General features: G+C 45.2%; 1 protein-coding gene across 5 annotated transcripts in view; it reads left to right on the forward strand.

Annotated features, from left to right (window-relative positions):
- The first annotated feature begins 289 nt into the window (after positions 1-289).
- Positions 290-27,341, forward strand: part of LOC147459787 (Nucleic acid-binding proteins superfamily) — a 110,325-nt gene continuing 83,273 nt past the window's right edge. For 3 of the 5 annotated variants that reach the window (XM_086510986.1, XM_086510987.1, XM_086510989.1), the window contains exons 1-3: positions 290-542; positions 15,902-16,112; positions 16,358-16,430. In XM_086510986.1, the coding sequence (XP_086367112.1) occupies positions 336-542; positions 15,902-16,112; positions 16,358-16,430 (491 nt within the window). In that variant the 5' untranslated portion in view covers positions 290-335. Of the gene's footprint in view, positions 543-15,792; positions 16,113-16,357; positions 16,431-27,341 lie in introns of all 5 variants that reach the window. The other 2 variants (XM_086510990.1, XM_086510991.1) reach the window with 2 other exon arrangements.

Here is a 27,341-nt window from a genome sequence, read left to right on the forward strand (position 1 = left end):
GCCAAACCCCGTGCAACTAGAATGACACATCATTGTATATTTATCCTTTTTGATAATAGAGATCTATCTTCTATTCATCTAGAGAGGCCACAATACCATGTAAAATCCTAGTCCCATAGTTTTCTCTTGAGAGAAACCCAATCTTGATATGAAAGGGTGCAAACAGTAATGTCGTTTGCAAGGGGTATTTTGGAAAAATTTAAGGGATTTTTAGACTTTTATGGAGGGCAGGATGCTTCAAAGGTATTTTCATGCAATTTTTTTTTCGTACCATGCCCCGGATAGAAATTTGAATTAGGTGGCAAAACTCTCCTGGGCTTGTAGGACAACGTCTAATGGAGGAAGATGCCTTCCTCGCGTTCGTGGAATCAGCACGGCAGATGCTTGTGCAGTTGGGCCATGGAAGCTATCCGGAGCACATAGCGCGGGTGGAGGAAACTTCAGGACCCAGCTGGGGTTGGGTCTTCTGCCGTATTTTTGACTGCCTCAAGGCCTATTCCAGCGGTGTGACGCCTGCCATCCTCCTTTCCGACCTTCTCAAGGTAATTTTTAATCTCTTGTTTTGATTTGATCAAGGAGCGTGTGTCTTTGAATGTGAGAGAAATGAAATGTGTTACAAAATTGTGAATCTGATACCATGTCTGGGTACAAAAGACTAGAACAAAAATACTACTACTACTAGAATCCATCCTCATCTGCACTCTGGATGTAGAGAGAGAGAGAGAGAGAGAGAGAGAGAGAGAGAGAGAGAGAGAGAGAGAGAGAGAGAGAGAGAGAGAGAGAGAGAGAGAGAGAGAGAGAGAGAGAGAGATATGAAATGAAATGAAATGTTATATTAACGTCTTCAAAAAAGGCCAGAATGACCTATGAGACCAAACTGATACAAAAGTGGTGAATCTGTTACAAAGTCTGGGTACCTTAGTACTAAAGTACTAAGTGTGAAAGTGCGAAAATAAATGTGAAAAAAATAAATACAAAGTATTAAATAAACTTCTTAGGAGCATTCTGGGTGTCTGGCTAGAATGCTTCTAATTCTTTGTTGTAGTCTCCTCCGGTGAAGTGTGCTTTTGCATCTCGATCGTGGTCGTCTCGATTTCCTAAGCTCAGTCGCCCTGTCAATGAGGGTGCCTTTGGTATGGATGTGGGTACTCCTTTGTGCTGGCTGCTGGTCTCTTGCTTCTCCTTCCACTTCTGCTTCTCTCGATCCGAAGAAATCTGTGATCTGCCTCTGAGGCTGTAGTGCTCTTTGTCTTCTCATTAGATTATCCCTGTGCCGATGTATTTCCAGTAGGTACAAGCCTAAGCATCTTTGATCTTGGTATTGCATGACTCTATCTAGAGGTCCAAAGCCTTCTTTAAATAGGCAATGGAAACGCCCACGTATCTCATAGTATACGGTGCAATGGCATATGTAGTGTAATTCTGTCTCCGGCTCCATTCCGCATAACTTGCAAATTCTGCTCTCAGGTGGGATTCCCCTAAATCTGCCAAATTCAATTTCCAGATGGTGTGAGGATGTACGAATCTGACCAATAGCACATCTCAAACCATGAGACAGGTGGGTATCCATGTAGCTCGGGCGAATCACAAATCCATCTTCAGATAGCTGTAGGAAGTTTTCTTTGTAGTCGGCCATCTTCATGTCCAATTCTTGTGTAGGGTCTACCCATGTCCTCTTAGTATCCAACTGTATAAGATCCTGACGGATGATTTTATTAATCTCCGTTCGTGTAATTGCCAGTGATGGAGCCTCAAGAGAGTATTGGTAGGGGGGTAATCTTTCCATACTGAACCCGTGTCTCTGAAACCACGAAGACAGTTGCGCATACCAGCATGATGTATCCCCTTTCATTGCTAATTGTCGAGAGGATTCGAGGGCCAATCTAGTATATCGGCAATTACTTGTATCCCACAAACCATGTATAAAGGACACTGATCTGGTAAGAGCTTCAATTTCTATCGGAGGGGCAGCTAGTTCCGCTCAGATAATCGCGTGTGGTACGGAGGCCTTGGCTCTAATCATTCGGGAAATCATAGATACCAAAGGTCTCTCCATTGGCTTCCAATTATCCTGATCCACAGATGGTCCCCAAATCTGGACCCCATAAAGCATAGCAGAAGCCACCACAGTATCAAAGAGCCAAAGTTTTGTTCGTGGTTCCTGAAATTGCTCTTGTGAACACATCCTCTCCAACCCTCCCAAGGCCGCAGAAGCTCTGGACAATCTAGCCTCCGCTGCTTTCTTAAGAGTAAACTTCGGTCCGGCAAATACCGCACCAAGGTATGTGTATGCATCTGTGTACTCTATTGTATCCTGGCCATATGCAAATGTAGGTGCCGATCTCCTAACCCACTGCGGTGTGGTGTTAAACACCATAACTTTGGTTTTACCCAAATTCACCGACAATCCGTTGTCCTTTGCGAATTTATGTAATGCATCTAATTGCCTCTGCATTCCATCTGGTGATTCTGCTATCAATACAATATCATCTGCATACAACAACAAAGTGAAGGAGTACGAGCGGAAGTGCGACGCGAGAGAGAGTGCGAGAAGAAGAGCACGACGATATGGTGAACTCGCTCTACTGTAATGTGTAGAGCATAGTGAGTTCTTATGAGGTTTTAACAAAAGAATATGTGTACATACCTGGCGGCCCGCCCACTTTCCTGGGCGACCACATTGGGCTTTATACCCCAACAACCTCCCACGTAAAGTCCAATGTGGTACTTTAAGTGTGAGAGAAGCTACTATACAAGCTAATATACAAGAGATGTAGAGAAGTGATGTACTACCCTACACCTATCTGCTTGCGAAGATGCGCAAAGCTCTCTGAGGGAAGTCCTTTTGTAAGTAGATCAACAAGATTTTCTGTGGTGTGAACTTTGACAAGCTGAAGTTGCTTATCCTCGAGCATTTCCCTGATGAAATGATACTTCACATCCACATGCTTTGTCTTTGAGTGATAAACTGGATTGCGAGCCAATTGTATAGCACTTTGACTATCACAATATAACACAGGCATCTCTTCTTTGATTCCCAAATCTGTTACTAGTCGATTAAGCCAAATTTGATTCTTTGCATGCCTCTGATGTTGCAACATATTCAGCCTCTGTAGTAGACTGAGTAACACAATCTTGTAATCTAGAACGCCATGATACTGCTCCACCAGCCAATGTAAAGACATACCCTGACGTAGACCTTCGGTTGTCTAAGTCACCTGCATAATCTGAGTCTGTAAAACCCTTTACACTTAGCTCCTGACTCCCATAGCATATACGCATACTCTTTGTAGCTTTCAGGTATCTCAATATTCCTTTCACTGCCTCCCAATGTTTCTTGCCTGGGTTTGACATGTATCGACTTACTACTCCCACTGCAAATGCAATGTCTGGGCGAGTAGCAATCATTGCATACATCAAACTACCCACTGCAGACGCATATGGAATCTTATCCATTTCAGCTTGTTCTTCCTCAGACACAGGACAATCTTGTTTGCTAAGTTTCACATATGGTGGCAGTGGAACACTCAGTGCCTTTCCCTTCTCCATATTGAAACGTTGCAAAACCTTGTCAATATACTCTGTTTGAGATAACCAAATCAACTTCTTTGATCTGTCTCTCTCAATGCGCATACCAAGTATATGACTTGCCTCACCCATGTCTTTCATGTCAAACGATTTTGCCATCTTTGACTTCAAAGCTGAAATTTCTTCCAAGTGCTTGCCAGCAATCAACATGTCATCCACATACAAAATAAGGATGAGCCAACTACCATCCTTAGCCTTCTTTGTATATAGACAGTGATCGAACTCACTACGTTTGTAGCCTTGAGAAAGCATAAACTTGTGGAATTTATGGTACCATGCCCTCGGTGATTGTTTTAAGCCATAAAGACTCTTTAACAACTGGCATACCCAATCTTCCTCGCCTTTCTCAACAAACCCTTTTGGATGCTGCATGTAAATTTCCACATCTAAATCACCATGCAAGAACGCTGTCTTGACATCCATTTGGTGCAACACCAAATCTAATATGGCAACCAATGCAAGAAAGCATCTCAATGTAGTCATCTTGACCACCGGAGAGAAGACTTCATCAAAGTCAATGCCTTGTTCTTGCTTAAAGCCCTTGGCAACAAGCCTTGCTTTGTACTTTGGCTGACTATCATGAGCGGTGATCTTATACCTGTAAACCCATTTACAAGGTAGAGCCTTTTTGCCCTGTGGTAATTTAACTAGCTTCCATGTCTTGTTTTTATGCAGAGCTGTCATCTCTGACTGCATGGCCAATTGCCAATTCCCGGAGTCCTTCATTTGCACTGCTTCCTTGTAACATGAAGGCTCATTGCAATCAGTCAACATGACATAATTCATAGATGGAACAAACCTATTAGGAGGTCGCGTGACACGTCCAGATCTACGCACAATAGGTGGCTCAGGCTCAGCCACAACCTGTGGTTCCACTCTATCCTGTCCTTGCTCCTCTTGAGCCCTGACATTTTGTCTTGCACGTGCAGGTCCATCTTCTTGGAAGACAACTCTTCTAATCTCCTCAACCCTCTCTGGTTTAGAATGATATTTGGATTCATTAAAGTGAACATCATTGCTGCGGACAACCTTTCTGGATTCGGGATCCCAAAGTCTGTACCCCATCTCAACAGAATTACCATAGCCTAGAAAGATGCACTTTCTACTCTTTGGCTCAAGTTTGTTCCTAAATTCCTTTGGAACGTGAGTATATGCCTCACAGCCAAAGACTCTGAGATGCTTGTATGAGGGCATTTTGCCTGACCATACCATCTCTGGCACTGAATCCTTCTGCAAAACCTTGCTAGGAGATCTATTTACAAGATGAACAGCTGTTGATACAGCTTCAGCCCAAAACCCATTTGGCATCTGTGCATTAGACAACATACTTCTGACCTTCTCTTGTATGGCCCTATTCATCCTCTCAGCAACACCATTTTGAGGAGGATTGTAAGGAGCAGTAAGTTCACGTTTTATACCTTTTGACTCACAAAAGTCTTGAAAGGCCTTTGAAACATACTCTCCACCATTGTCAGTGCGTAAACATTTAAGCTTCTTGCCACTCTGATTCTCCACAAGTGTCACAAACGTTTTGAAAACACTAAATGCTTCATCCTTGTGCTTGAGAAAGTAAACCCATACTTTCCTCGAGTAATCATCTATAAATGTCATAAAGTAAGAAGCTCCCCCTAGAGATAGGTTAGGCATAGGTCCACACAAATCACTATGAACAAGTGCCAACTGTGTATCTCTTCTATTGCTTCTATGTTTATGTGGCTGATGTGCTTGTTTACCATACAGACAATGTTCACAGAATTCAAAATCATTAAATGAAAAGCCAGGCAAATAACCAGAACGAGACAAGATTTCCATTCCCTTCTTGGACATATGACATATGTCCTAACCGGCTATGCCACAAAGAAACGTTCGGCTGCTCGGTTACATTGATTACATTTTTAGAGACATTTGATACATAAATCATGTAAAGTCCTCCAGACTTTACTCCATGTGCTACTGTCATAGAACCCTTGGATATCTTCCACATGTTCTGTCCAAAAGTGGTGACGTAGCCAGCATCATCAAGTAAACCTGTGCTGATCAAGCTCTTTGTAATTGCGGGAACATGTCTCACATTCTTCAGCGTGAAAGAAGAGCCATTCTGAAACTTCAATTGTACATCTCCAACACCGTCTGCCCATTGCCTAGCCGAACATGATCTTTAGTGGTCACATAAGAGGTAAACCACTCCTTGTTTGGAGACACATGAAGTGATGCCCCTGAGTCTATAATCCAGTCACTCAGTGCATTTCCATCAGATGCTGTAAGAAGAGCTGAGTCCATTGTATTCTTCAAGAAGTAGATGTCTCCTGACACTAGACTGTCATCCTCTGCAACAGTGTTTGTCACATTTATTTCTTGAATCTTCATTGAGGACTTGTTCTTCTCACCATGGTCTTCAGCTTTCTCTTTGCCTTTTTCTGCTTTCCATTCTCTGTAGTCTCTTTTCATGTGACCCTTCTTGCCACAATGGTAGCATTCTATGTCACTCTTGCCTTTAGCACTGCGGGACTTGCTACGAGACTGATTCCTCTTTCCACCTTTGTACTTTTCTTTGGTCCTTCCCCTGACAACTAAGGCTGTTTCTTTGCCTTTGTCCATTGTCTTTCTATTGGTTTCTTTAGTAAGCAGACTTCCTTCTACACCTGCTATGTTCAAACCATCTGGAGGTGCAGAATTACTCAAAGCTGTGCGAAAAGTGTCCCAACTTTCCGGCAATGTGATCAACAGGAACATAGCTCTAACAGGTTCATCAAACTTGACACCTTGAGCTGACAACTGACTATAGATTGTGTTGAATTCATTCAGATGATTGGACATAGGTGTCCCTTCTTTCATCTTCAAGTCAACAAGCTTCTTAAGCCAGTATACCTGTGAAGCTGCACTCTGCTTCTCATAAAGATCACTCAGCTTTAACCATGCTTGATAAGCCGACATCTCGTCTGCTACATTGAAGTAAACGCTTTCTGCCAAAGTCAGTATAATGGTAGAAAGTACCAATTCATCCATTTCGCTCCATTCATCTTCATCCATATCTTCTGGTTTTATCCCCTTGAGCTTTATAGGTTTTATCTGCTTCTTTTGTACCAACACGTGCCAAATCTGCTTCTTCCACAATGGGAAATTGGTTCCATCCAGCTTTTTGATATTGTAAAGAGCAGTGTCCTGTGATCCAGCCATAGCTACGCTTCACAGTAGTTTACTTTTCTAGGAAAAATTCGGCAGAGTTTCCCCTGTAAACTGACCTCTGAACCAATGTCAACCTGTCAAATGAACCAAGAAAGCTTCAGATTCTGCAGAAATTTTGGCAGAGTCTCCTTTGTAAAATGGCTCTGGTGTACTAAAAACAGACCAAAAAACAGCTCAAAAAACACAGTCTCTCTGACACTGTAAGCTGCGGGTAAACCTGTCCTGCACCTGTCCTGTCTCTTACTGTCCTGTCACTGTCCTGTAAGCATAGACTGCGACAATGCCTCAACGGCAGTAAAGCAAAGATGCAATCCCAACTGTCTAAGTCACAGTCAATACATCCTAGCTGCCTATCTAAGGGTGCTCGAGGGATCTCTCCAAGACCTGTATCATCGAAAGGATCTCAACATTCGAGAATCCCCCAGCTCAATAAAACCTCACTCGACCCTCAACAAAGGCTGCAGTAAATCTGACAGTACATAGACTTCCCACAAAGTCATACATCCACAAATTTTCCACTGTATGCTGTAACCGCTGCGGCGGTTGTTTGCTGCGTGACTCACAGCCAGCAAACCCTCAACAGACATACATCATCTCTGACAATACATCCCATGTGGAAGTACCTGCAATGTTAGGATGAAATCTGGAATATCAATCAGCAAACACAAGCTACCTGATGAACTAGTGGATGTCGCCTACAGTCTGTGTGTAGATGCGCCCGTGTCGTATGTGACACGCCTCCAAGAACTGTGAGCCGTCCTTCGATGTGTAGACAACCACAAATCAACACTCTGGGAGTGTCGATATCCTTAGCGCCTGCAGTCGTAGGCCGAAAACCCCAAATTTGCAGAGTCGGATCTGCACCCGTCGAGACCACGTAGTCGAAAATGGCATGCGCAGACCTTTGTCGAAGCCGAACGGTGGTCGAGATGACCTCAGAATGAAATTCTGAGAACACCAAGCCCTTCGAGCGCTCCCACAGGATTTGGGGCCGTGTCTTCGCCTGTCAAATTTCACTCCAATCTGAGCTGGTGACTCTAGCCTCCTGTAGTGCTGCCCCGAGCCTCGATCTGAGCTCTGATACCAGTTGAAGGAGTACGAGCGGAAGTGCGACGCGAGAGAGAGTGCGAGAAGAAGAGCACGACGATATGGTGAACTCGCTCTACTGTAATGTGTAGAGCATAGTGAGTTCTTATTAGGTTTTAATAAAAGAATATGTGTACATACCTGGCGGCTCGCCCACTTACTTGGGCGACCACATTGGGCTTTATACCCCAACACAAAGGGATCCATGACCCTGCAAGTTGAGCACCTTTGTCACCCTCTTATCAATGTAATCTGATACCTCATCTATATACATACCAAATAAAGTAGGGGACAGTGGGCATCCCTGCTTTACTCCAACGGTGGAATGAACAATGTCGGAATCCCCTTCTGGAGTACGTACATAACCAGTTACTGACCCATATAAGGCCATGATGCCCCAGATAATCTCTTTGGGGACCCCTAACTCTTGCATTCTGCGCATCAATCTGGCCCTTGGTACTGTATCAAAAGCTTTCCGAAAATCCACAAAGCAACAATACATCCTTCTCCCGCTTGCTCTTCCTTCCTCAATAATGGCTCTGAGCGTAAGAATATGATCTAGAGTGGAATAACCCCTCCTGAATCCAGCTTGTCCTGTTGCCCTTATGCCCTCATTCTCTGCCCATCTACTCAATTTTTGTTCGAGAATGGATGCGTACAGTCGGGTCAATGTGTGACCCACCATAATGGTACGGTAGTTCCCGGGTATCATAGGATCCCTTGACTTGAAAATAGGTACGATAGTAGATAATTTCCAAGATTCAGGTAATCCTTCACACATGACCCGATTAAACAGACGAGCAAGGACTTCTGAAAGTAGATCCCTTGCATGGATCAGATGTTTTGCTACTAGACTCTCATGATCATATGCTCTTCTTGTCTTCATCTTATCAATGGCTTTTTCCACCATTTCCGTAGTAAAGAAAGTACTAGTAGCAGGGCATGGCTCTAGCGGGTCTGGTAATGGAGGCTGTCCAGATACCATATATAATGATGTTACATATTGACCCCAAATCTCATGAGAAGTAATTGTCGGAGGTGATGAGTGCTCGTGAAATAAACGCCAGGCCACATGTGAGTCCTGACTCAAGAAGAGCTGATATAAATCCTTCTCCAGTTTGGCTAAAAATGCCCTTTTCTTGCGACGTACTATACGCCGAAGAGCAATCCGAGACTGCTTATGTGTGATGGTCCCAAGTGTAAGCTCTTTTTGGACCTGGGTTCTCGTCTCTCTGCATTCCTCGTCGTACCAACTGTTTTGAGGCATGTTCCCAGATCCTCTCTTCTGATTAGGCTGAGTATGTGGGTATGCCTCTTGTGCTGCTCCATGTAGTATCTCTGTTAGCTGAGAAGTAATCTCCTCTACAGTATATACTGGCTCGGCTGCCCACATCCTACTATAGATCTGTTCCACATAGACTGAATCAGTCTCTGGTGTGAAAGTATATCTTGTGTGCGTCTTCTTCCTTTGTACTTGAGAGGCATTGTATTGGAAGGAGATTGAGAGAGAGAGAGAGAGAGAGAGAGAGAGAGAGAGAGAGAGAGATGAAATGTTATATTAACGTCTTCGAAATGCCAAAATAACCTATGAGACCAAAAAGTTACAATTGGTGAATCTGATATCATGTCTGAGTACGGAGATTACAAAAAACTAACACTCAAAAACACTAAGGAAAAAGAAAATAAATCTGAAGCTGATTCGGGATTGAGACGAGATATTGAGGGGGGGGGGGGGGGGGGGGGGGCGGGGGTTGGTGGGTTCAAATGAAATCTCTCATCGGTCGTTGTCGAATCTCATCAACCTCCTCCATGGTAGTACTCTGCTTGGCCGTCTTGCATGTCGAGCTAAAGTGATCTGTATCTTCTGCTGCAGCCTTCGTCGATGGTGGGAGATCCCCCGAGGTCGCGGGCGTTTGGGTCTGCCTAGCTCAGTGGCTAGGTCAAGCAACGTACCTCTAGTGTGGGTGGGCTTTGAGATTTGCTGCGATAACTGCTCCTCTAGCTATCCCCTGGCTGGTGTAAAGAAATCTGTGATTCGTCTCTGAGACTGTCTTTCCCCTGATGTCCTCAGCAAGCTCTCCCTAAGTCTGCGCAGCTCTAGCAGGAACAATCCGAGACATCTCTGATCCTTGTATCTCATGACTCTAGAAAATGGTCCGAACCTTCTCTGAACAGGCAGTGGAAGCGGCCGCATATCTCATAGTACGCCAGGCAATGACATGTGTAGGGCAGCTTTTTCTCTTGCTCTAAGTTACATAAGTTACATAGGTGACATATCCTGGCCCCTGCTGGCATCCCTCGGAATCGGCCAGTCTTGATGTGGAGCTGATGTGAGGATGTGCGTATCTGCCCAATAGCGCATCGTATCCCATGAGATAAGTGCGTATCCATGTATGCAAGCCTAGTCACAAAACCGTCCTCCGTGAGTTGGAGAAGATGTTCTCTGTAGAAGGTCATCTTCGTGTCCAACTCTTGTGTCGGCTGTATCCATGTGCTCCTGGTATCTAGCTAAATCAAATCTTGGCGTATGAGTCTGGTGATCTCTGTCCGTGTGAGAGACAAGGAGGGTGCATCCAGGGAGTATTGAAACGGAGGCAATCCATCCATGTTGAAACCATGTGACTGAAACCACGTTGTCATCTGTCCATACCAACATGTTGTATCGCCTTGTAGCGCTAGTTGTCAAGATGACTCCAGGGCAAGCCGAGCGTATCCCATAAACCATGTATAAAGGATATTGATCTTGTCAATGCCTCCACCACGAGGGGGGGGGGGGGGGGGGGGGGGTGCGGCTAGCTTGGCTTGGATAATCTCATGCGGTACTGATGCCTTAGCTCGAATCTCCGAGCGATCATAGAGACCAGAGGCCTCTCCATACATCTCCATCCATCTATGTTGCCAGATCTCCCATGGTGGTCTACTGAGGGTCCCCCTAGCTGAACTCCATAGAGCATAGCTGAAGTCATGAGAGTGTCAAAAAGCTAGAGCTTTGTTCGCAGTTCCTGAAATTGAACTTGCGAACACATCCTCTCTAGTCCTCCCAAGGCTGCATATGCTCTCGTCAGTCTAGTCTCTGATGCTCTCCTCAGTGAAAACACCGGTCCACCGAAGACTACCCCAAGATAAGTATATGCATGTGTGTACTCCACAGTCTCCTGGCCATACGTAAATGTGGGTGCTGACCTCGTGACCCACTGTGGTGTGGTGTTGAACACCATAATAGAGAGAGAAATGAAATGTTATATTAACGTCTTCGAAAGGCCAAAATGAGACCAAAAAGTTACAATTGGTAAATCTGATATCATGTTTGAGCACGGAAATTACAAAGTTAGAAAGGACTAACACTAAAACACTAAGGAGAAAGGAAATAAATCTGAAGTTGATTTGGGATTGAGACGAGATACAGGGGGGAAGGTGTTGGTGGGTTCGTATGAAATCTCTCATCGGTCGCTATCGGATCTCATCAACCTCCTCCATGGTCAGTACTCTGGTTGGGCGTCTTGCATGTCGAGCTAGAGTGATCTGTATCTTCTGTTGCAGCCTTCGCGTGTGGTGGGAGACCCCCCGAGGTTGTGGGCGTCTTGATCTGCCAAGCTCAGTGGCACGGTCAAGCAGCATACCTATAGTATGGATTGGCTCTGAGATCTGCTGTAATGACTGCTCCTCAGGCTCTTCCCTGGCTGGTGTAAAGAAATCTATGATTCGTCTCTGAGACTGTCTTTCCCCTGATGTCCTCAACAAGCTCTCCCTAAGTCTGCGTAGCTCTAGCAAGAACAATCCGAGGCATCTCTGTTCCTTGTATCTCATGCCTCTAGAAAAAGGTCCAAAACCTTCTTTGAACAGGCAGTGGAAACGGCCGCGTATCTCATAGTACGTCGGGCAATGACATGTGTAGTGCAACTCTGTCTCTGGCTCTAAGTTACATAGGTGACATATCTTGGCGGCACCCCTCGAAATTGGCCAGTCTCGATCTGGAGCTGATGTGAGGATGTGCGTATCTGCCCAATAGCGCATCGTATCCCATGAGATAAGTGCGTATCCATGTATGCAGGCCTAGTCACAAAGCAGTCCTCCGTGAGTTGGAGAAGATGCTCTCTGTAGAAGGCCATCTTTGTGTCCAACTCCTGTGTCGGCTGTATTCATGTGCTCCTGGTATCTAGCTGAATCAGGTCTTGGCGTATGAGTCTGGTGATCTCTATCCGTGTGAGAGACAGGGAGGGTGCATCCAAGGAGTATTGAAACGGAGGCAATCTATCCATGTTGAACCCGTGCGATTGAAACCATGCTGTCATCTGTCCATACCAACATGCTGTATCGCCTTGTAGAGCTGCTAGTTGTCGAGATGACTCCAGGGCAAGCCGAGCGTATCTGTCCTTGGGGAGATCCCATAGACCGTGCATAAAGGATACTGATCTAGTCAATGCCTCCACCACGAGGGGGGGGGGGGGGGGGGGGGGGGGGGGGGGGTGTGTGTGGCTAGCTCGGCTCGGATAATCTCATGCGGCACTGAGGCCTTAGCCCGAATCATTCGAGCGATCATAGAGATCAGAGGCCTCTCCATACATCTCCATCCATCTGTGTTGCCAGATCTCCCATGGTGGTCTACTGAGGGTCCCCATACCTGAACTCCATAGAGCATAGCTGGAGTCACTAGAGTGTCAAAAAGCCAGAGCTTTGTTCGCGGTTCCTGAAACTGCACCTGCGAACACATCCTCTCCAGTCCTCCCAAAGCTGCATATGCTCTCGTCAGTCTAGTCTTTGATGCTCTCCTTAGTGAAAACACCGGTCCACCGAAAACTACCCCAAATTAAGTATATGCATCTGTGTACTCCACAGTCTCCTGGCCATACTTAATTGTGGGTGCCGACCTCTTGACCCACTGTGATGTGGTGTTGAACACCATAACCTTGGTTTTTCCCAGGTTGACAGACAATCCAGTCATGAGCAAATGTGTGAGTCAGAAATCAGCACAATATCATCAGCATATAGTAACAACGGAATCCATTGCCCAGCTTGCTAAGCCCCCTTGTCTCCCTGACAATCTACATAGTCCGAAAATTCATCCACATACAAAGAGTCGTGGATAGGGGGCATCTCCAATAGTGGAGTGGACCATGTCAGACATCCCCTTAGTGGTGCGTACCCGCCTCATCACTGTCCTGTATAGAGCCAAAATACCCCATATCAGCTCTTTAGGCACACCCATGTCTTGTAGTCTGCGTTTAAGTCTAGCTCTCAACATTGTGTCAAAAGCTTTGCGGAAATCCACAAAGATCTTGCCATGGTGTCTACCCTCCTCAATAATAGCTCTGAGTGTCAGAATCTGGTCAAGAGTGGAGAAACCTCTCCTGAAACCTCCTTGCCCTGGTGCTCTTATGCCCTCTCGCTCTGCCCATCTACTCAGCTCCTACTCAAGAATGGATGCATACAGCCTAGCTAATGTGTGACCGACCATGATGGTGTGATAATTCCCGGGAATCATGGGATCTCCTGACTTAAAGATAAGCACAATCGTAGACATACTCCAAGTCTTAGGGAAGTCTTCATACATGGCTCGATTAAACATCACAGCAGGAGCTCTGCAAGCGTATCTCTAGCATGGATGAAGTGCTCTGCTACTAGACCATCATGATCATGTGCTCTCCTTGTCTTCATCCTGTCAATGGCTTTCCTTACCCTCTCGGCAGTAAAGAAAGAACATGGCTCCGGGCATGTCTCTAGTGGGTCTGGTAGAGGTGGTTGCCCTGATGCTGTGTAGAGAGATGTGGCATATTCCCCCCATGTCTCAGTGGAGGTGACCATTGGTGGTGGTGAATGCTCGTGGAATAGCCTCCATGCGTCGCCTGAGTCCTGACTTATAAATAGCTGATACAGATCCCGCTCTAGTTGAGATAGATAAGCCCTTTTCTTTCGTCGCACTAGGCGGCGAAAGATAATCCGTGACTGCCTATGTGTGGTAATTCCCATGAGCACTTCCCTCTGTAATTTGATCCTCGTCTCTCTACATTCCTCATCATACCAGCTGTTCTGGGGCATGCTCCTAGATCGTCTACGTGTAGGCTGGCTGTGGGGGTATGCCTATGATGCTGCATCATGGAGCGTCTCTGTCAGTATCTGAGTGAGTTCATCTAGTGGCCGTCCCGGCTCTTGGGTGCATAACTGCCTGTATATCTCATCCATATACATAGAATCCGTCTCCCTCATGAAGGTATACCAAGTGTGTGTGGGGACCTCTCCTAATGGAGCTGTGCTGAACTGAAACGTCAGGGTGAAAGACAAGATAGCATGATCAACTGCTACTCCAACTGGCCTAGTGCCCACCATGAAATCGTGAAAGAATGGAATGAGACCTGGCTGGGCCATAATATAGTCCACTGTGCTGGCACCTTGTCAGTGTGGAAAGCAAGTAAAACCTCCAGCTGTTGGAAATCTTTGTAGGCCATTCAAAATGGCCAATCTATGTGCGGTGCCCATATCTATTAAGTATCTGCCATACTCAGTGTATTCCTCATCTTGTGATAGTCCCATCTCTGTAACGTCCAGCTCCCTAAGCATCTCCTCGGAAGTATCATAAATATTGTTTGGTGGTGGGCAGTCCGAGCATTGAAATTCCCTAGTATGATAATGTCACCATCCTTGGAAAACTCCCTTAAGTCATTATCCAAAATAGCAAAGGGGGATTGTCCTCAAGGTGATGCATATACTGACGTACTCGGAGGAAAGTAACAGATAGCAATGTAGAGGTATCTGCCCGTCTCTGCCCTGAGCCTCACCCACATGTACTTAGCCTGTTCATCTTTGCGCGCTATATGTATCAGCGGCTGCAACTCCTCCCTCAATAGAACTGCCACTCCCCTTAAGCCCCATCCTCGATGTTCCGATCTGGTCTCCTGTCTGTAGGCTGTCTCCCATCTATATCTGCTCACCTGTGGCATGGATTGCCCAGGGGCTTGATGCGTTTGAGAGTAGAAAATGACCTCTCTCCCTGTGAAGCTATCCTCAAAGGCCCCTACATCAAGACGGAGTGACCCATTATAGTTCCAGGTTGCCATCTTTAGTGTGGTCCCATAGGTCTCGCACCGTCATGTGGGGCGTCGCTCCAATATCAGCACCTTTCCATCTCTGTAAAACGCAATCTTCCCCTTTTCCCTTGCTGCTCTAATTTCCGGCATTACTTCTTGCATATGAGCAATCTGCGAGAGAGTGAGGTCATCTCCAAGAAAGATGCCAGTCTTCTCTAGAGTCGGTCTCTTCTTCAAGAAGTCCTTTTTCGCTTCCATGGAGGGGAAGCGGAGAATGAGTGCCCTTTCCTTCGAGGTTTCTCCGTTGCTCCGTTCCCACTTTTCTTAGTGCCCACTCTCCAAGCCCTCGTATGCGTCTGCTCGTTGACCCCCACTAGAGTCATGAGTTCTTTCACCTCTTCATCCACATTATCTTGGTCTTTGAGGCCACATATCCTTACGTGTAAGGCTCACACACGTCTCCTTTGCTCCTCTTCTAGTGTCAAGTTGATGATGGTTGGTGTGGGGGTGGGGGTTATTTCCTTGCCTTTTCCTTTCTTGACAATCTCGATCCATTTGTCGGCCTTTTCTGCTTTTTGTTGGGTCTTTGTGATGACATCTACCCCATAGTTACCAGGAACGGGAAACCGGAACGGGAACGCGGAACAAAATGCCATTCCCTGTTACGGGTACTCGCGTTTGAAACACGGAACGGGGATTCAGAACGGGAACTTGGAATGGTAACGGGGAACGGAGACCTGAAAACGGCCATTCCCTGTTACTATGATCTACCCATGAGGTTGTCATTTCTTTTTGTTGCTCCCCACCTTCTTTGACGGCCCGCACTTGTTCAGAGAGAGAGAGAGAGAGAGAGAGAGAGAGAGAGAGAGAGAGCATCTGATGATTTTTGATGCAAACCGTGCTCATTTAGATGATGTATTGGTTTTCGTTTCGGATGGATTGGTGGGTTAGCAACTTTCATTTTGTCCCTCGCAAAGAAGCATGTCTTTCTGGCTATTAATGAAGCTCAACCTCCTCAGGCATGGCTTGAAAAGTCAAAAGTTGAAAATGGTTGGAATTGCAAAGAGACTGGTGGATACAACTCTCCAGGAATGGCTGTTTATAAAAGACAAAAGCAACTTCGCACAAGACTTTCCAATGTTGTCACTATAGATTCAATTTACGAGAAGTGCTTTATCAGTTTTGATGCTGTTTTGGAGGTTGTCATTCTCAACATTCAGCTTCTTTCGGGTGAGAGCAGTGTACTTTGTAAATGCATGCATATAGTGTAAGCTACCTAAAAGTATGATTTAGAGAAGCCTCCAATGATACCATTGTAAGTTGTAATATCACAAGACTTAACCCATTCATAAGAAAAAAAAAGTCGTGCTATGTGTTGTGAGGCATGCATGAAATTTCCCCCCCCCCATTCCCGAAAAATGTATTATTTAAGTCAGACTACCGACCAACAAAGAATTTTTGTTTACTTCTTATAGGCACTAGCAGCTACATTCTCACGCTTGGAGATGCTTGGAGCACAAACACTATCGACATGTATCTACATCGCAAGTATGCATATTTTTACTTGGTACTGGAGATTCAATTGGACTTGTTGTGCTAGAAACCAATCTTTAATGACGTATGGGCTTGATATATGTGTGTCAATTTCCTGGTGGATTGTACATATTCTTTTGAAAATTATGATACACTGTGGTACGGTGAATACTGAAAAAAATGTTAAGGTTTAAATAATAGTTTTGTAAAGTACTGAAAAGAAAGAATTTTCTTTTACTAGTAACTTTTCCTTCCCCTTGGCGTTTGATAATGTAGTTTGGATCATTAATAAAGATCTTGATCGTATTGCTTGGTGGATTGTACATAAACTGATAATCGTCTGGTATGAAGCTTACGATTCACTGTGGTACTCTGAAATACAAACGTTAAGGTTTTTTGGTGCAATACAATAGAAGTATTTGTCTCGTAGAATATAAAATACCTAACTCTGTCTGAACTATGACGAGGACTACAAATGCGGCAGATTAGTGCCAAGGCTTTAGTGCAAACTTCAAATGGTTGAACTTCTGCCCCCAGAAAAAAAAATAAATATCTGCATTTTAACTGATTCGAAACTCCCTTCAGGAGAAAAACTTATTTTACACTGTTACGGCACTATCCAAATTTGTTTAATACTGTATCAGGACACATGGTATGATATCATTGCTTATAAGGGAATGCTAGTTCACAGATGCATATATTAAAATGCTTCTATCTTCCTTAGCACTCTTTGCTGTTTCTAGATTCATACACATCTATATAACCAAAGGCTAAGATTTGAGTGGTCCTCTGAAAGAGCTTCCATTTAATAAAACAGTATTTGTACTTTCTTTTTTTCAAACACTAGATTACCATCGTCTGGATGTATGAGAAGACTAAGATGTGAATTCTGCTGGTTGTGCAAATACTGTCCCAATGTCATCTCCAAATTAAGCATCCAAAAGCTTGAATAGGTGTTTGCAACCCTCTAAGCCCAGTCTCTTGAGCCATGAGATAATTACTCAGTGTTTCTGCAAAAGGCAAGAATAAAAAAGTCAGTAGGGGGCAGCATGTCTTCAGGATGCCATGCCTTGCCCTTGTTGGGCATATCCCAGAAATCAATGTAATCCAAGAGACCATATCTTCAATAGGAAGCTCATCAAAAGCTCTTGTGCCTAGAAAGGACACTCGACATACATATAAACCAAAAGAAGGCAAAAGATTTACTGATCAACAATCGCATAATGGATTTGTTTGCCCATGTCAATGCGTTCCAAGAGGCCACATGCTAGACATGAATCTTGACAAGTACTTTTTATACTTTCAAACCTGACCTTTTTTTGAGAGAGCACTTGATTAATAATCCCACCATATATCTAGATTCTGGTCACTATCCGGCCACACAGATCTAGATAGTGCAAATCAAGGTCCATGTACCTGGTGAGTCACCTTGACAAGACAATAGGAATATTGTAACAATATCGAGCTGAACTGAAATAGCAACACTTGAACTTGAAAAGAGAGAGCACACACTAGACGAGACACGGAGTGAAACTCCGCGGAATTTCACTCCCAAAAGAATTGGCCCCTCAGCTAGGCGCCCCTCGCGGTATTTCTATATTCCATAAGACCAAAGTCAAAGTTTACAACTTGGAGAGTCACGCTCTCCCTCTGAGTCATTCACAAAGTCGCAGGAGCATTCACACTATCCCACAATGTTGCTCTAACTGTATCTGCCAGCCTTTTGAACTCCTTGGTAACAAAGCCTCCAAAGTGGTAGGAGCCGAAAATGTGCCCCTTGACATAAATATGCCAAGTGGAGGATTCATGCCACATCATATAAAAATGACACTTGCCATAATAGTGCAAAAATAGAGACGGTGTCCTAAATGGCCTTGGAACAAGGGTCTTGCCTCTAGCCAACCTACCAAGCTAGCAACTACATGTCTCGACTAGTTGAGAGTCAAGACAGGTGTGTCTATCTCACACATGGTCAAGCACAACCACAAAATAACCCACTCCCTAATCTACTGCTTGGAGATACCGGATCCACCATTAGAAAGGAGGTGACAATGGATTTGTGCAAACCACAAAGAGGATACCAATGCTTTATAAACCATCAGCATCCTGTGTTGTGACAATGAAAGACCGATACCAATGCTTAATAAACCATGTGCATCCTATGTTGTAAAACCAGAACGAATGGGTTTCAAGGGCTGGGTAATGGACGTTTCGGGGCCGGAACGACAAGGATGGCTAGGAACTGACGGCTTCAGTTGTTTTCAGGCAGGTCGCAAGAACAGCTGTCTGGAGCGGCGTTCTGAACGGCAGCCAGTTGGGAACGCTAGCTGCAACGGCCAACGACTAAAAAGTTTGAAATTTTAACACCTAAAAACGGGCAGATTGGCTTTAGGGCACTTTACACCACTCTCTATGAAACCGGCCTGTTCAATCCAAAAAGGGCGGTAGACTTTACTTCAAACCTTGATTTAGCTTTCACCCATTATTAGTCGTCTATTTTACCTGTACTTTCAAGACACAACAAAGGGGAGGGATACAAGCTGCTAGATTGCACCTGTATGAGTAGACCGACACTAGATTGGCCCCTAACTTAGGCGCCCCTTTCGGTATTTCTTTATTGTTCAAAAGAGGGAATAAACGCTGTGGTTCCCTACAAGCTGCCCCGCACAAACTCGGCTGAATTTCCACTGTTCCGGCCTGATTTCGGAAGCATAACTGTACTAGGACACTTCACAGTCAGTTTTCGCACGCATTGACTGACTTTCCCGACGCATACGGGCACTTTGCAAAACCTGGCGAGAATCTGCAGCATGCTGAATTCTCTGTTTTCAGCCCTGAAAATGCGCCAGATCACCTGTACAGCGGTCCCCTTGCGTCCCCGAACTTCCTGGGGGTATTAGGGTCCGTTTAGGGCCAAAACCCTAAACCTGCAAAAATACACAGCAGGCTGTAATTTACTGTTTCGGGCTCCGTTTCGCGTGCCGGTCGCATCTGTAGCAAGTCCTCGAGCTCCCGCACCTGTAGGGCTACTTGCCCTTTGAATCGGACGAGATTTCTGGCGTGAAACCTCTCCGAATTCACCTGTACCTGCGGGGGGATTAGCCGCTAGCTAATCCAGTACCTGTGCAAGAGGCTCTTGCCTCGGCAATCGCGCATGAACCCACACAACTGTACATTGGTCAAATGAAGAGCCCACTAGAGGGGCATAACATACTGCCAAAGGGGAGAGAGAGGGCAGTGCGTAGCGTGCAGGGCATCACTCCTGGCACCGCACTGTGCATAAGAGGGAAAGCAAGCACTCCATAGCTCTTACCCTGTGACAGGTTGAAAATGAGCCTCTTTTCTCTTCAAATTCAGCGCCCCCTTCTCTTGCATGAGGAAAGTGCACCAGAAGGTGCCACTTGGCACATTTACAAGCATTTTCCCGTTTCGGGGTTGCCGTCTAAAAATATCCCAACCGGTTGCCCAATTGACTTCACGGCAGAGTAAGAAAATGTTCCCTTTGTCATTCCGGAGGTAATGACGTCAACACATTTTCAAGTCCCAAAATAGCAGTTCCCTAAATTTTAGGAGATGCTGCCATTGTATCTTTCTAGGTCATCCGACCCTCTTTGTACACTGCGGCCACATCCAGAACTGAAATGTAGCCTCTGTAGCAAAGGATTCCACTTGGTGACATACCCCCCTCTTGAAATCTCAAACGTCCTCGTTTGCATCTATGTCGTACATGCTTACTGTCAACACTGATGTATTCAACACCTGTCGACACATATACGACACATACATGCTCATTGTCAACCCTAGTGTGTTCAACACCTCGTCGACTCATGTATTGCCTGCGTGTGAACCCTGTCCCAATGACATAGTGGTAGCTTCGCACTCTGCCATTGCTTTGAGTCACTAACTTTCCAATGACAAAATGGTAGCTGCACATTTTGCCACTGTCTTATAGTACACGTTGGATCCCGTAACACTTTCGAGCATACCCAAACCGACAGTTTAAGAATGCAGTTACACATGTACTCTTCAATAGAAGCAATCATTGTATCCTTGACAAACTGACAAGAAATACTCACTTCTATAGCACTAACCAAACTTTTGGACATTCCATAAGAGCAATTGCCAAACTGACAATCTGTACAGCTCTAACATTCATGTAACAGGTATTTGATTTGAGCTCACTTTAAATACCATGTACATCATTTGTTTCAGAAGCCATTGTCACATTGACAATCCATGTAGCTTTGAAACTCAAGGGGTCAAGGTAGGTTGCAAATCGAAGGCTTCCAGGTAAAGTGATAACACAGTTGGTGACTCTACAAGTTCACCTTCTTCCATCCACTTAGCATCCATTGGTGGATAGTTTCTGAACTTTACCAAGTATCGCCTAGCAACCTTGCCTTTCACTTTCCTTTCTTTGTGTGCCAAAATCTGTTCAGGGACCAAGATCTCGTCAAGTTCCTCGACTTCCGGCTGATCTTCAGCTGGCATATCTTCTGGCACATCACCCACATAGGGTCTGAGAAGACTCACATGAAACGCATTGTGAATCTTCCAACTGTCAGGCAATTTCAGCCTATATGCAACATCACTGATTATGTCGCACACTTGAAAAGGCCCATAGTAACGCATGCTGAGCTTTGGAAACAGTCTTTCCTTGCCCTTCATCTTCTTTAACCTTGCCTTTTCAAAGCGTAAAAGCACCCAATCACCAAGTGAATATACCACTTCACGACGGTGACGATCAGCTGCTTTCTTTTGCTTTGCCTGAGTCTTTTCTAAGGCCACTTTGACCTTCTTGTACATTTCATCCATGTCCTGAACATACTTATCTGCTTCAAATATCTTGTCCTTTGTATGCAGTATGGGAGGAACTTTCTTGCCACCTTGAACTATCTCAAAGGGTGCCTTGCCAGTTGATGAATGCACTGTATTATTGTATGCATACTCCACCAATGGCAAATACTGCTCCCACTTTCCTTTATGCTCTGACACATAGCACTTCAGCAGATCTAGGACAGTAGAATTTGCCTCTTCTGACTGCCCATCTGTTTGAGGATGAAATGACGAAGAGAATTTGAGCGTGGTGCCCATATTCTCAAACAAGCCTCTCCAGAACAAACTTGTCATGCGTGGATCACGGTCGCTAACAATCGACTGTGGCATGCCATGATACTTGAAAATATTGCTCATAAACAAGCGTGCCATCTGATCTGGCTTTATCTTCTTCCTGACAGGAATAAAATGAGCCTGTTTGCTGAATCTGCAAATAATGGTCCAAATACCATCGTTTCCTGTCTGCGTTCTCGGAAGATCAAAGATAAAATCCATAGCAATACTTTCCCATGGTTTATCTGGAATAGGTAGTGGTTGCAATAACCCTGGTGCCTTTTGCCTGTCAAACTTGACCTTTTGGCATATTAGGCATTCTCGCACAAAGGCATCCACATCCCTTCTCAATGTAGGCCAATAGAAGAATGTCTCAACCGCTTTAACTGTAGCATCGATACCACGATGCCCTGCATACGGTGGGACATGACTCTCTTCCATAACTTTGCGTCGCAATGGCTTTGTGACACACAATCTGCCATGCATCGTCATGAACCCGTCTTTAAGAAGATAGTGTTCATGGCGTTGTCCATCCATTAGCTGCTCGAAGACCCTTGCAAAATCTTCATCATTTCCATACTGTTCTCTCATATCATCAAGTTCATGATGATAAGGAATCGACACAGCTGAAATTTGTGGCTTCCTTGACAAGGCATCAGCCACAACATTCTTCTTGCCTTCCACATGCACAATCTGAAAATGGAACATGGACAAGATATTTGCCCATCGGATATGCTTCTCAGATAACTTTGTCTGTGTCAAGAAGTACCGCAAGGTCTGATGGTCCGTTTGGACAACAAAGTCTGCACCTAGCAAGTAGTGTTTCCAACTTAAGAGCGCATGAATCACAGCCAGTAACTCTTTCTCATAGACCTGCATGGTCATCTCTGGCCCTTGCAAAATTCTGCTCTCATAGGCTACTACCCTGCCATCTTGCATTAGCACTGCACCAATGCTACTACCGCAGGCATCACATTGGACCACAAATGACTTCCTAAGATCTGGCAACACAATGACTGGATCTGAAGTCATCTTTTCCTTTAAGAGATTAAAAGCTAAAATCTCTTTCTGTGTCCATCTAAAGGTGACTGCCTTCTTTTGAAGAGCATGTAAAGGTGAAGCAATCTCAGCGAAATTTCGGATAAACCTTCTGTAATAGGAGCATAATCCCAAGAAACTTCGGACATCATGCACCGTCTTCAAATTTGGCCATGACTTGATCGCTTCAACTTTTGCAGGATCCATTCTGACACCATCCTTTGAGACAATGTGTCCCAGAAAGTGAATCTCTTCCAGAAAAAACTCACTTTTCTTTGCATTGATGAGCAACCTATGACTGCGTAGCTCTTTGAACACAATGGCCAAGTGATGCCTATGCTCCTCTTCATTCTTTGAGTAGACTATCATGTCATCAAAGAATGTACCAACAAACTGTTGGTGTGGACGGAAAATTCTGTCCATCATCCTATTGAACGTAGCAAGAGCATTTGTGAGACCAAAGGGCATCACTAAAAATTCGTAAAGGCCAAACGTCGTTCTAAAAACAGTCTTGTGCACATCCTCTGATCTAATGCGGATCTGATGGTACCCACTCTTTAGATCTATCCTGCTAAACATAGCTGCTCCTTCTAATTTGTCCATAATATCATCAATTCTAGGTATAGGGAACCTATTCTTGATGGTATTCTTGTTCAGTGCACGGTAGTCGATGCACATACGCCATGAGCCATCCTTTTTCTGCACCAATAACACTGGAGAACATAATGGAGATGAACTGGGCTGAATCAGCCCCTTTTCTAACAGCTCCTGTACTTGGCCCATTATCTCTTTCTGCTGAGCCGCACTAACCCTGTACGGAGGCTTATTTGGTGGGCTACTGCCTGGCACCAAATCTATCGCATGGTCCTCGGGTCTCTCTGGCGGTAATTGAGATGGTAATGAATCGGAAAAACAGTCACTATACTGTTGTAAAAACATTGACCTTTCTTTATCTAGCACAGATAAATTTGATTCATCACAATCTGACACTTCACGTGCAAAAACCAAGTACGCAGAAAGATGCTTTTTCATTACAGAAGTAATAGCAGAAGCTGATACAGTAGGAATAGACTCCCCTTTAAGCTTTACATCCAGAATGTGAGTCTTTCCCCTGCTCTGTACAATGATCTTTTTGTTGTAGGCATCCAGGATTCCCTGTACACGAAACAACCAAGGAATACCTAACAACACATCACATCCGTCCAGTGGCATGATGTAAAATTCTTCAGCATCTACATAGGACTGGATATGTAGACGCAACTTTTCAATGATGGGTGTCACACCCTCTGTATGGCCAGGACATGCCAAACCTACCTCTGCTGTATACCCCATCTCTTCAGGTCTGATTGCCAACTTTGAAGCCAATTCTGGGGAAATGAAGTTGGCTTTGGCACCTGGATCAAAGAAGATAAGCACTGTTTGATCCCTGACCTTTCCCCATGCTCTGCAAAGCTCACTTGCATCTGAATTTGGCTTGTCGCCCACCATATTTGGCACTAGACCAGCCATGGGCTTCTTTCCTTTCCTGTCCTCCTTGTCTTCAGAATCAGCTGGCCTTTTCTTTGTAGGACAGTTGTAAGCAATGTGGCCAGGCTGCTCACCTATAAAGCATTTGTTCTCTGTCCTCAGGACCTTCTTTTGCTCTTCTGACTTGCGAGGAAAACGTCTTTTCCATTTCTTTGCTGGTCCTTTTTCTGATTCAGCCGTAGCTTTGTCTTTCCCTGCGTTGGCCGACTCCTGAGTCCCTTTAGGAGCCTCATTGGGAACGTGCTTCTTGGCTGAATTTTTCTTGCCTGACCCTGCCTTGACGCCAGTGTTAAATTCACAATCTTCTCCCTTGAGCAAACCATTGCCAGTGTTTGCTACCTCGATGAGCTGCGTCAAAGTAGTGACTTTTGTCTTCGTGCAGTATTTTCTCAATCCTTTGGGTAGGCCACAACAATATTTTTCAATCTGTTTTGTCAATGGCACAAACCTATAGGAAGTTACTGGAAGTAGAGCTTTCCAAAACTTCCGATTGTAATCATCTAGATTTCTGCAAGTGGCAGCATTTAGTTGGTGCCATTCTGTCATGACATCTGCTTCAAAGTCATCAGATAACCATGCTGCTGCAAAAATCTGCTTGAAATAAATCCATGTGGACGGAGCTTGTCCTTGAAGCAATAATGTTGTCCACCATTGTCCCGCATTCCCTGTCAAGAAAGTGGCTGCCTTGCGGACCTTTGAAGCCTCTGTAAAGTTTCCCCCTGCATAGGCCTTGTCAAACTGCTGGAGGAATGAGAGAGCCTTCTTCCTGTCATCAAACCCTGTAAAGGTCGTGAAAGTCACACCTTTGCCACCTTCTTTGTACGGAGTTGGCCTCTCCAGCGGCGTTAAATTGTCATATGGAAGTGACTGAAACATGGGAACACTATTAGGGTTCATCTGTGTTCCTTGGCCGCTATTAACTTGACCTGGAAACGCCATATTTGGCTGCTGATTTGTAATTCCAGCCATACCAAAATTTGCCTGTGGCATCCCAAATTGGCCCTGAGTGCTCTGAAACCCTGGTTGCATACCCATGACACTGTACATGGGGTTAGGCATCATCGTTTGAGCACCCCCAAACACTGTTCCTGGCGTGTAAAACTGATTTCCAGGTGCATGACCAGCCATGCTCTGGAATACGGATCCACCTCCAAAATAGCCAGGGTGTACTGAAGGTGGTGGGAAGACCTGTTGCATAGCCTGTAGGTTGCTTCCCTGCCCATTAGAACCAGCTATAGGCTGCTGAAAGGTGGCGGGCTGAATTGGTACAGCTTGAAATATTGGCATCTCAGCCACCTGTTCTTGCACCTTAGGCATAGGTTGTGGAGACTGCATGTTCTCCGTCAAGTGTACGGGTGTTTCCATTGACTGTGCGGTATGAATCACCTGTGCTCGAGCCTTAACAGGCTTTTGAATATGATCCAGTGACCCAACTTGCTGAGACGGAACAGGAGGTTGCAGAAAGGCTAAAAATCTCGGGTTCTGCATTACTTGTGTGAACATAGCCACAGTAGTAGCCAACTGGGTCCTGAATATATCGTCATCTGTCTGTGGTGGTCTTGAGGACTCACCCACTTCATGTGTCTGTTGACCCTGTGAAGAGGAAACCTCTTCAGTCACATCATCTGGTCTGTCAGCCATAATTGCAATTCCCTGTGTCTGGTCTATGATCCCCTGTGTCTTCAAGCCTAAACTGACCAAGGCTCACTTCTATGGGAAAAAGTGATTTAATCCCGTCGATGGAACCATGAAACCGGCCTGTTCAATCCAAAAAGGGCGGTAGACTTTACTTCAAACCTTGATTTAGCTTTCACCCATTATTAGTCGTCTATTATACCTGCGCTATAGTGACACAAGAGAGGGAAATGGGATACAGATGCTAGAATGCACCTGTATGAGAAGACCGACACCAGATTGGCCCCTAACTTAGGCGCCCCTTTCGGTATTTCTTTATTGTTTAAAAGAGGGAATAAACGCTGTGGTTCTTTCCAAGCTGCCCCGCACAACCTTGGCTGAATTTTGACCATTCTGGCTTGATTTCGGCAGCATAACTGTACTAGAACCCTTCACGGTCAGTATTCCCACGCATTAAATGATTTTCCCGACGCATACGGGCACTTTGCAAAACCTGGCGAGAATCTGCAGCACGCTGAATTCTCTGTTTTCAGCCCTGAAAATGCGCTAGATCGCCTGTACAGCGGTCCCCTTGCGTCCCCGAACCTCCTGGGGGTATTAGGGTCCGTTTAGGGCCAAAACCCTAAACCTGCAGAAATACACAGCAGGCTGTAATTTACTGTTTCGGGCTTCGTTTCGCATGCCGGTCGCATCCGTAGCAAGTCCTCGAGCTCCCGCACCTGTAGGGCTACTTGCCCTTTGAATCGGACGAGATTTCTGGCGTGAAACCTCTCCGAATTCACCTGTACCTGCGGGGGATTAGCCGCTAGCTAATCCAGTACCTGTGCAAGAGGCTCTTGCCTCGGCAATCGCGCATGAACCCACACAACTGTACATTGGTCAAATGAAAAGCCCACTAGTGGGGCATAACATACTGCCATAGGGGAGAGAGAGGGCAGTGCGTAGCGTGCAGGGCATCACTCCTGGCACCGCACTGTACATAGGAGGGAAAGCGAACACTCCATAGCTCTTAACCTGTGACAAAATCTGAAAAGGAGGCTCTCTCTCCTTCAAATTCAGCGCCACTTCTTGTTGCATGAGGAAAGTGCACCAGAAGGTGCCACTTGGCACATTTACAAGCATTTTCCCGTTTCGGGGTTGCCGCCTAAAAATCTCCCAACCGGTTGCCTAGTTGACTTCACGGCAGAGCAAGAAAATGTTCCCTTTGTCATTCCGGAGGTAATGACGCCAACACATTTTCAGGTCCCAAAATAGCAGTTCCCTAAACTTTAGGAGATGCTGCCATTGTATCTTTCTAGGTCATCCGACCCTCTTTGTACACTGTGGCCACATTCAAAACTGAAATGTAGCCTCTGTAGCAAAGGATTCCACTTTGGCTAGTCAATGACCCCACTTGGCTAACCATAGTCCTTGTCCAACTCTAGTGCTCTCTTGCCCTCAGGCCTGGACTCCCTCTGGACAGTTCCACAGTAGCTATGCAATGCAGAGCAGTTAGATTTCCCGAGGGGTGTTTCCAAAAAGTGAAAGTAAATAGATAATAAGAAAGAAATCAACAAAAAGGATAGATAGTAGTCACACGTTGGTGACAGCACCAATGGCTTCAGGCAATGATCAGTC

This window comes from Adiantum capillus-veneris, chromosome 4 (assembly GCF_014529385.1).
Source record: "Adiantum capillus-veneris isolate H3 chromosome 4, ASM1452938v2, whole genome shotgun sequence".
In the NCBI taxonomy this organism is placed as follows: domain Eukaryota; kingdom Viridiplantae; phylum Streptophyta; class Polypodiopsida; order Polypodiales; family Pteridaceae; genus Adiantum; species Adiantum capillus-veneris.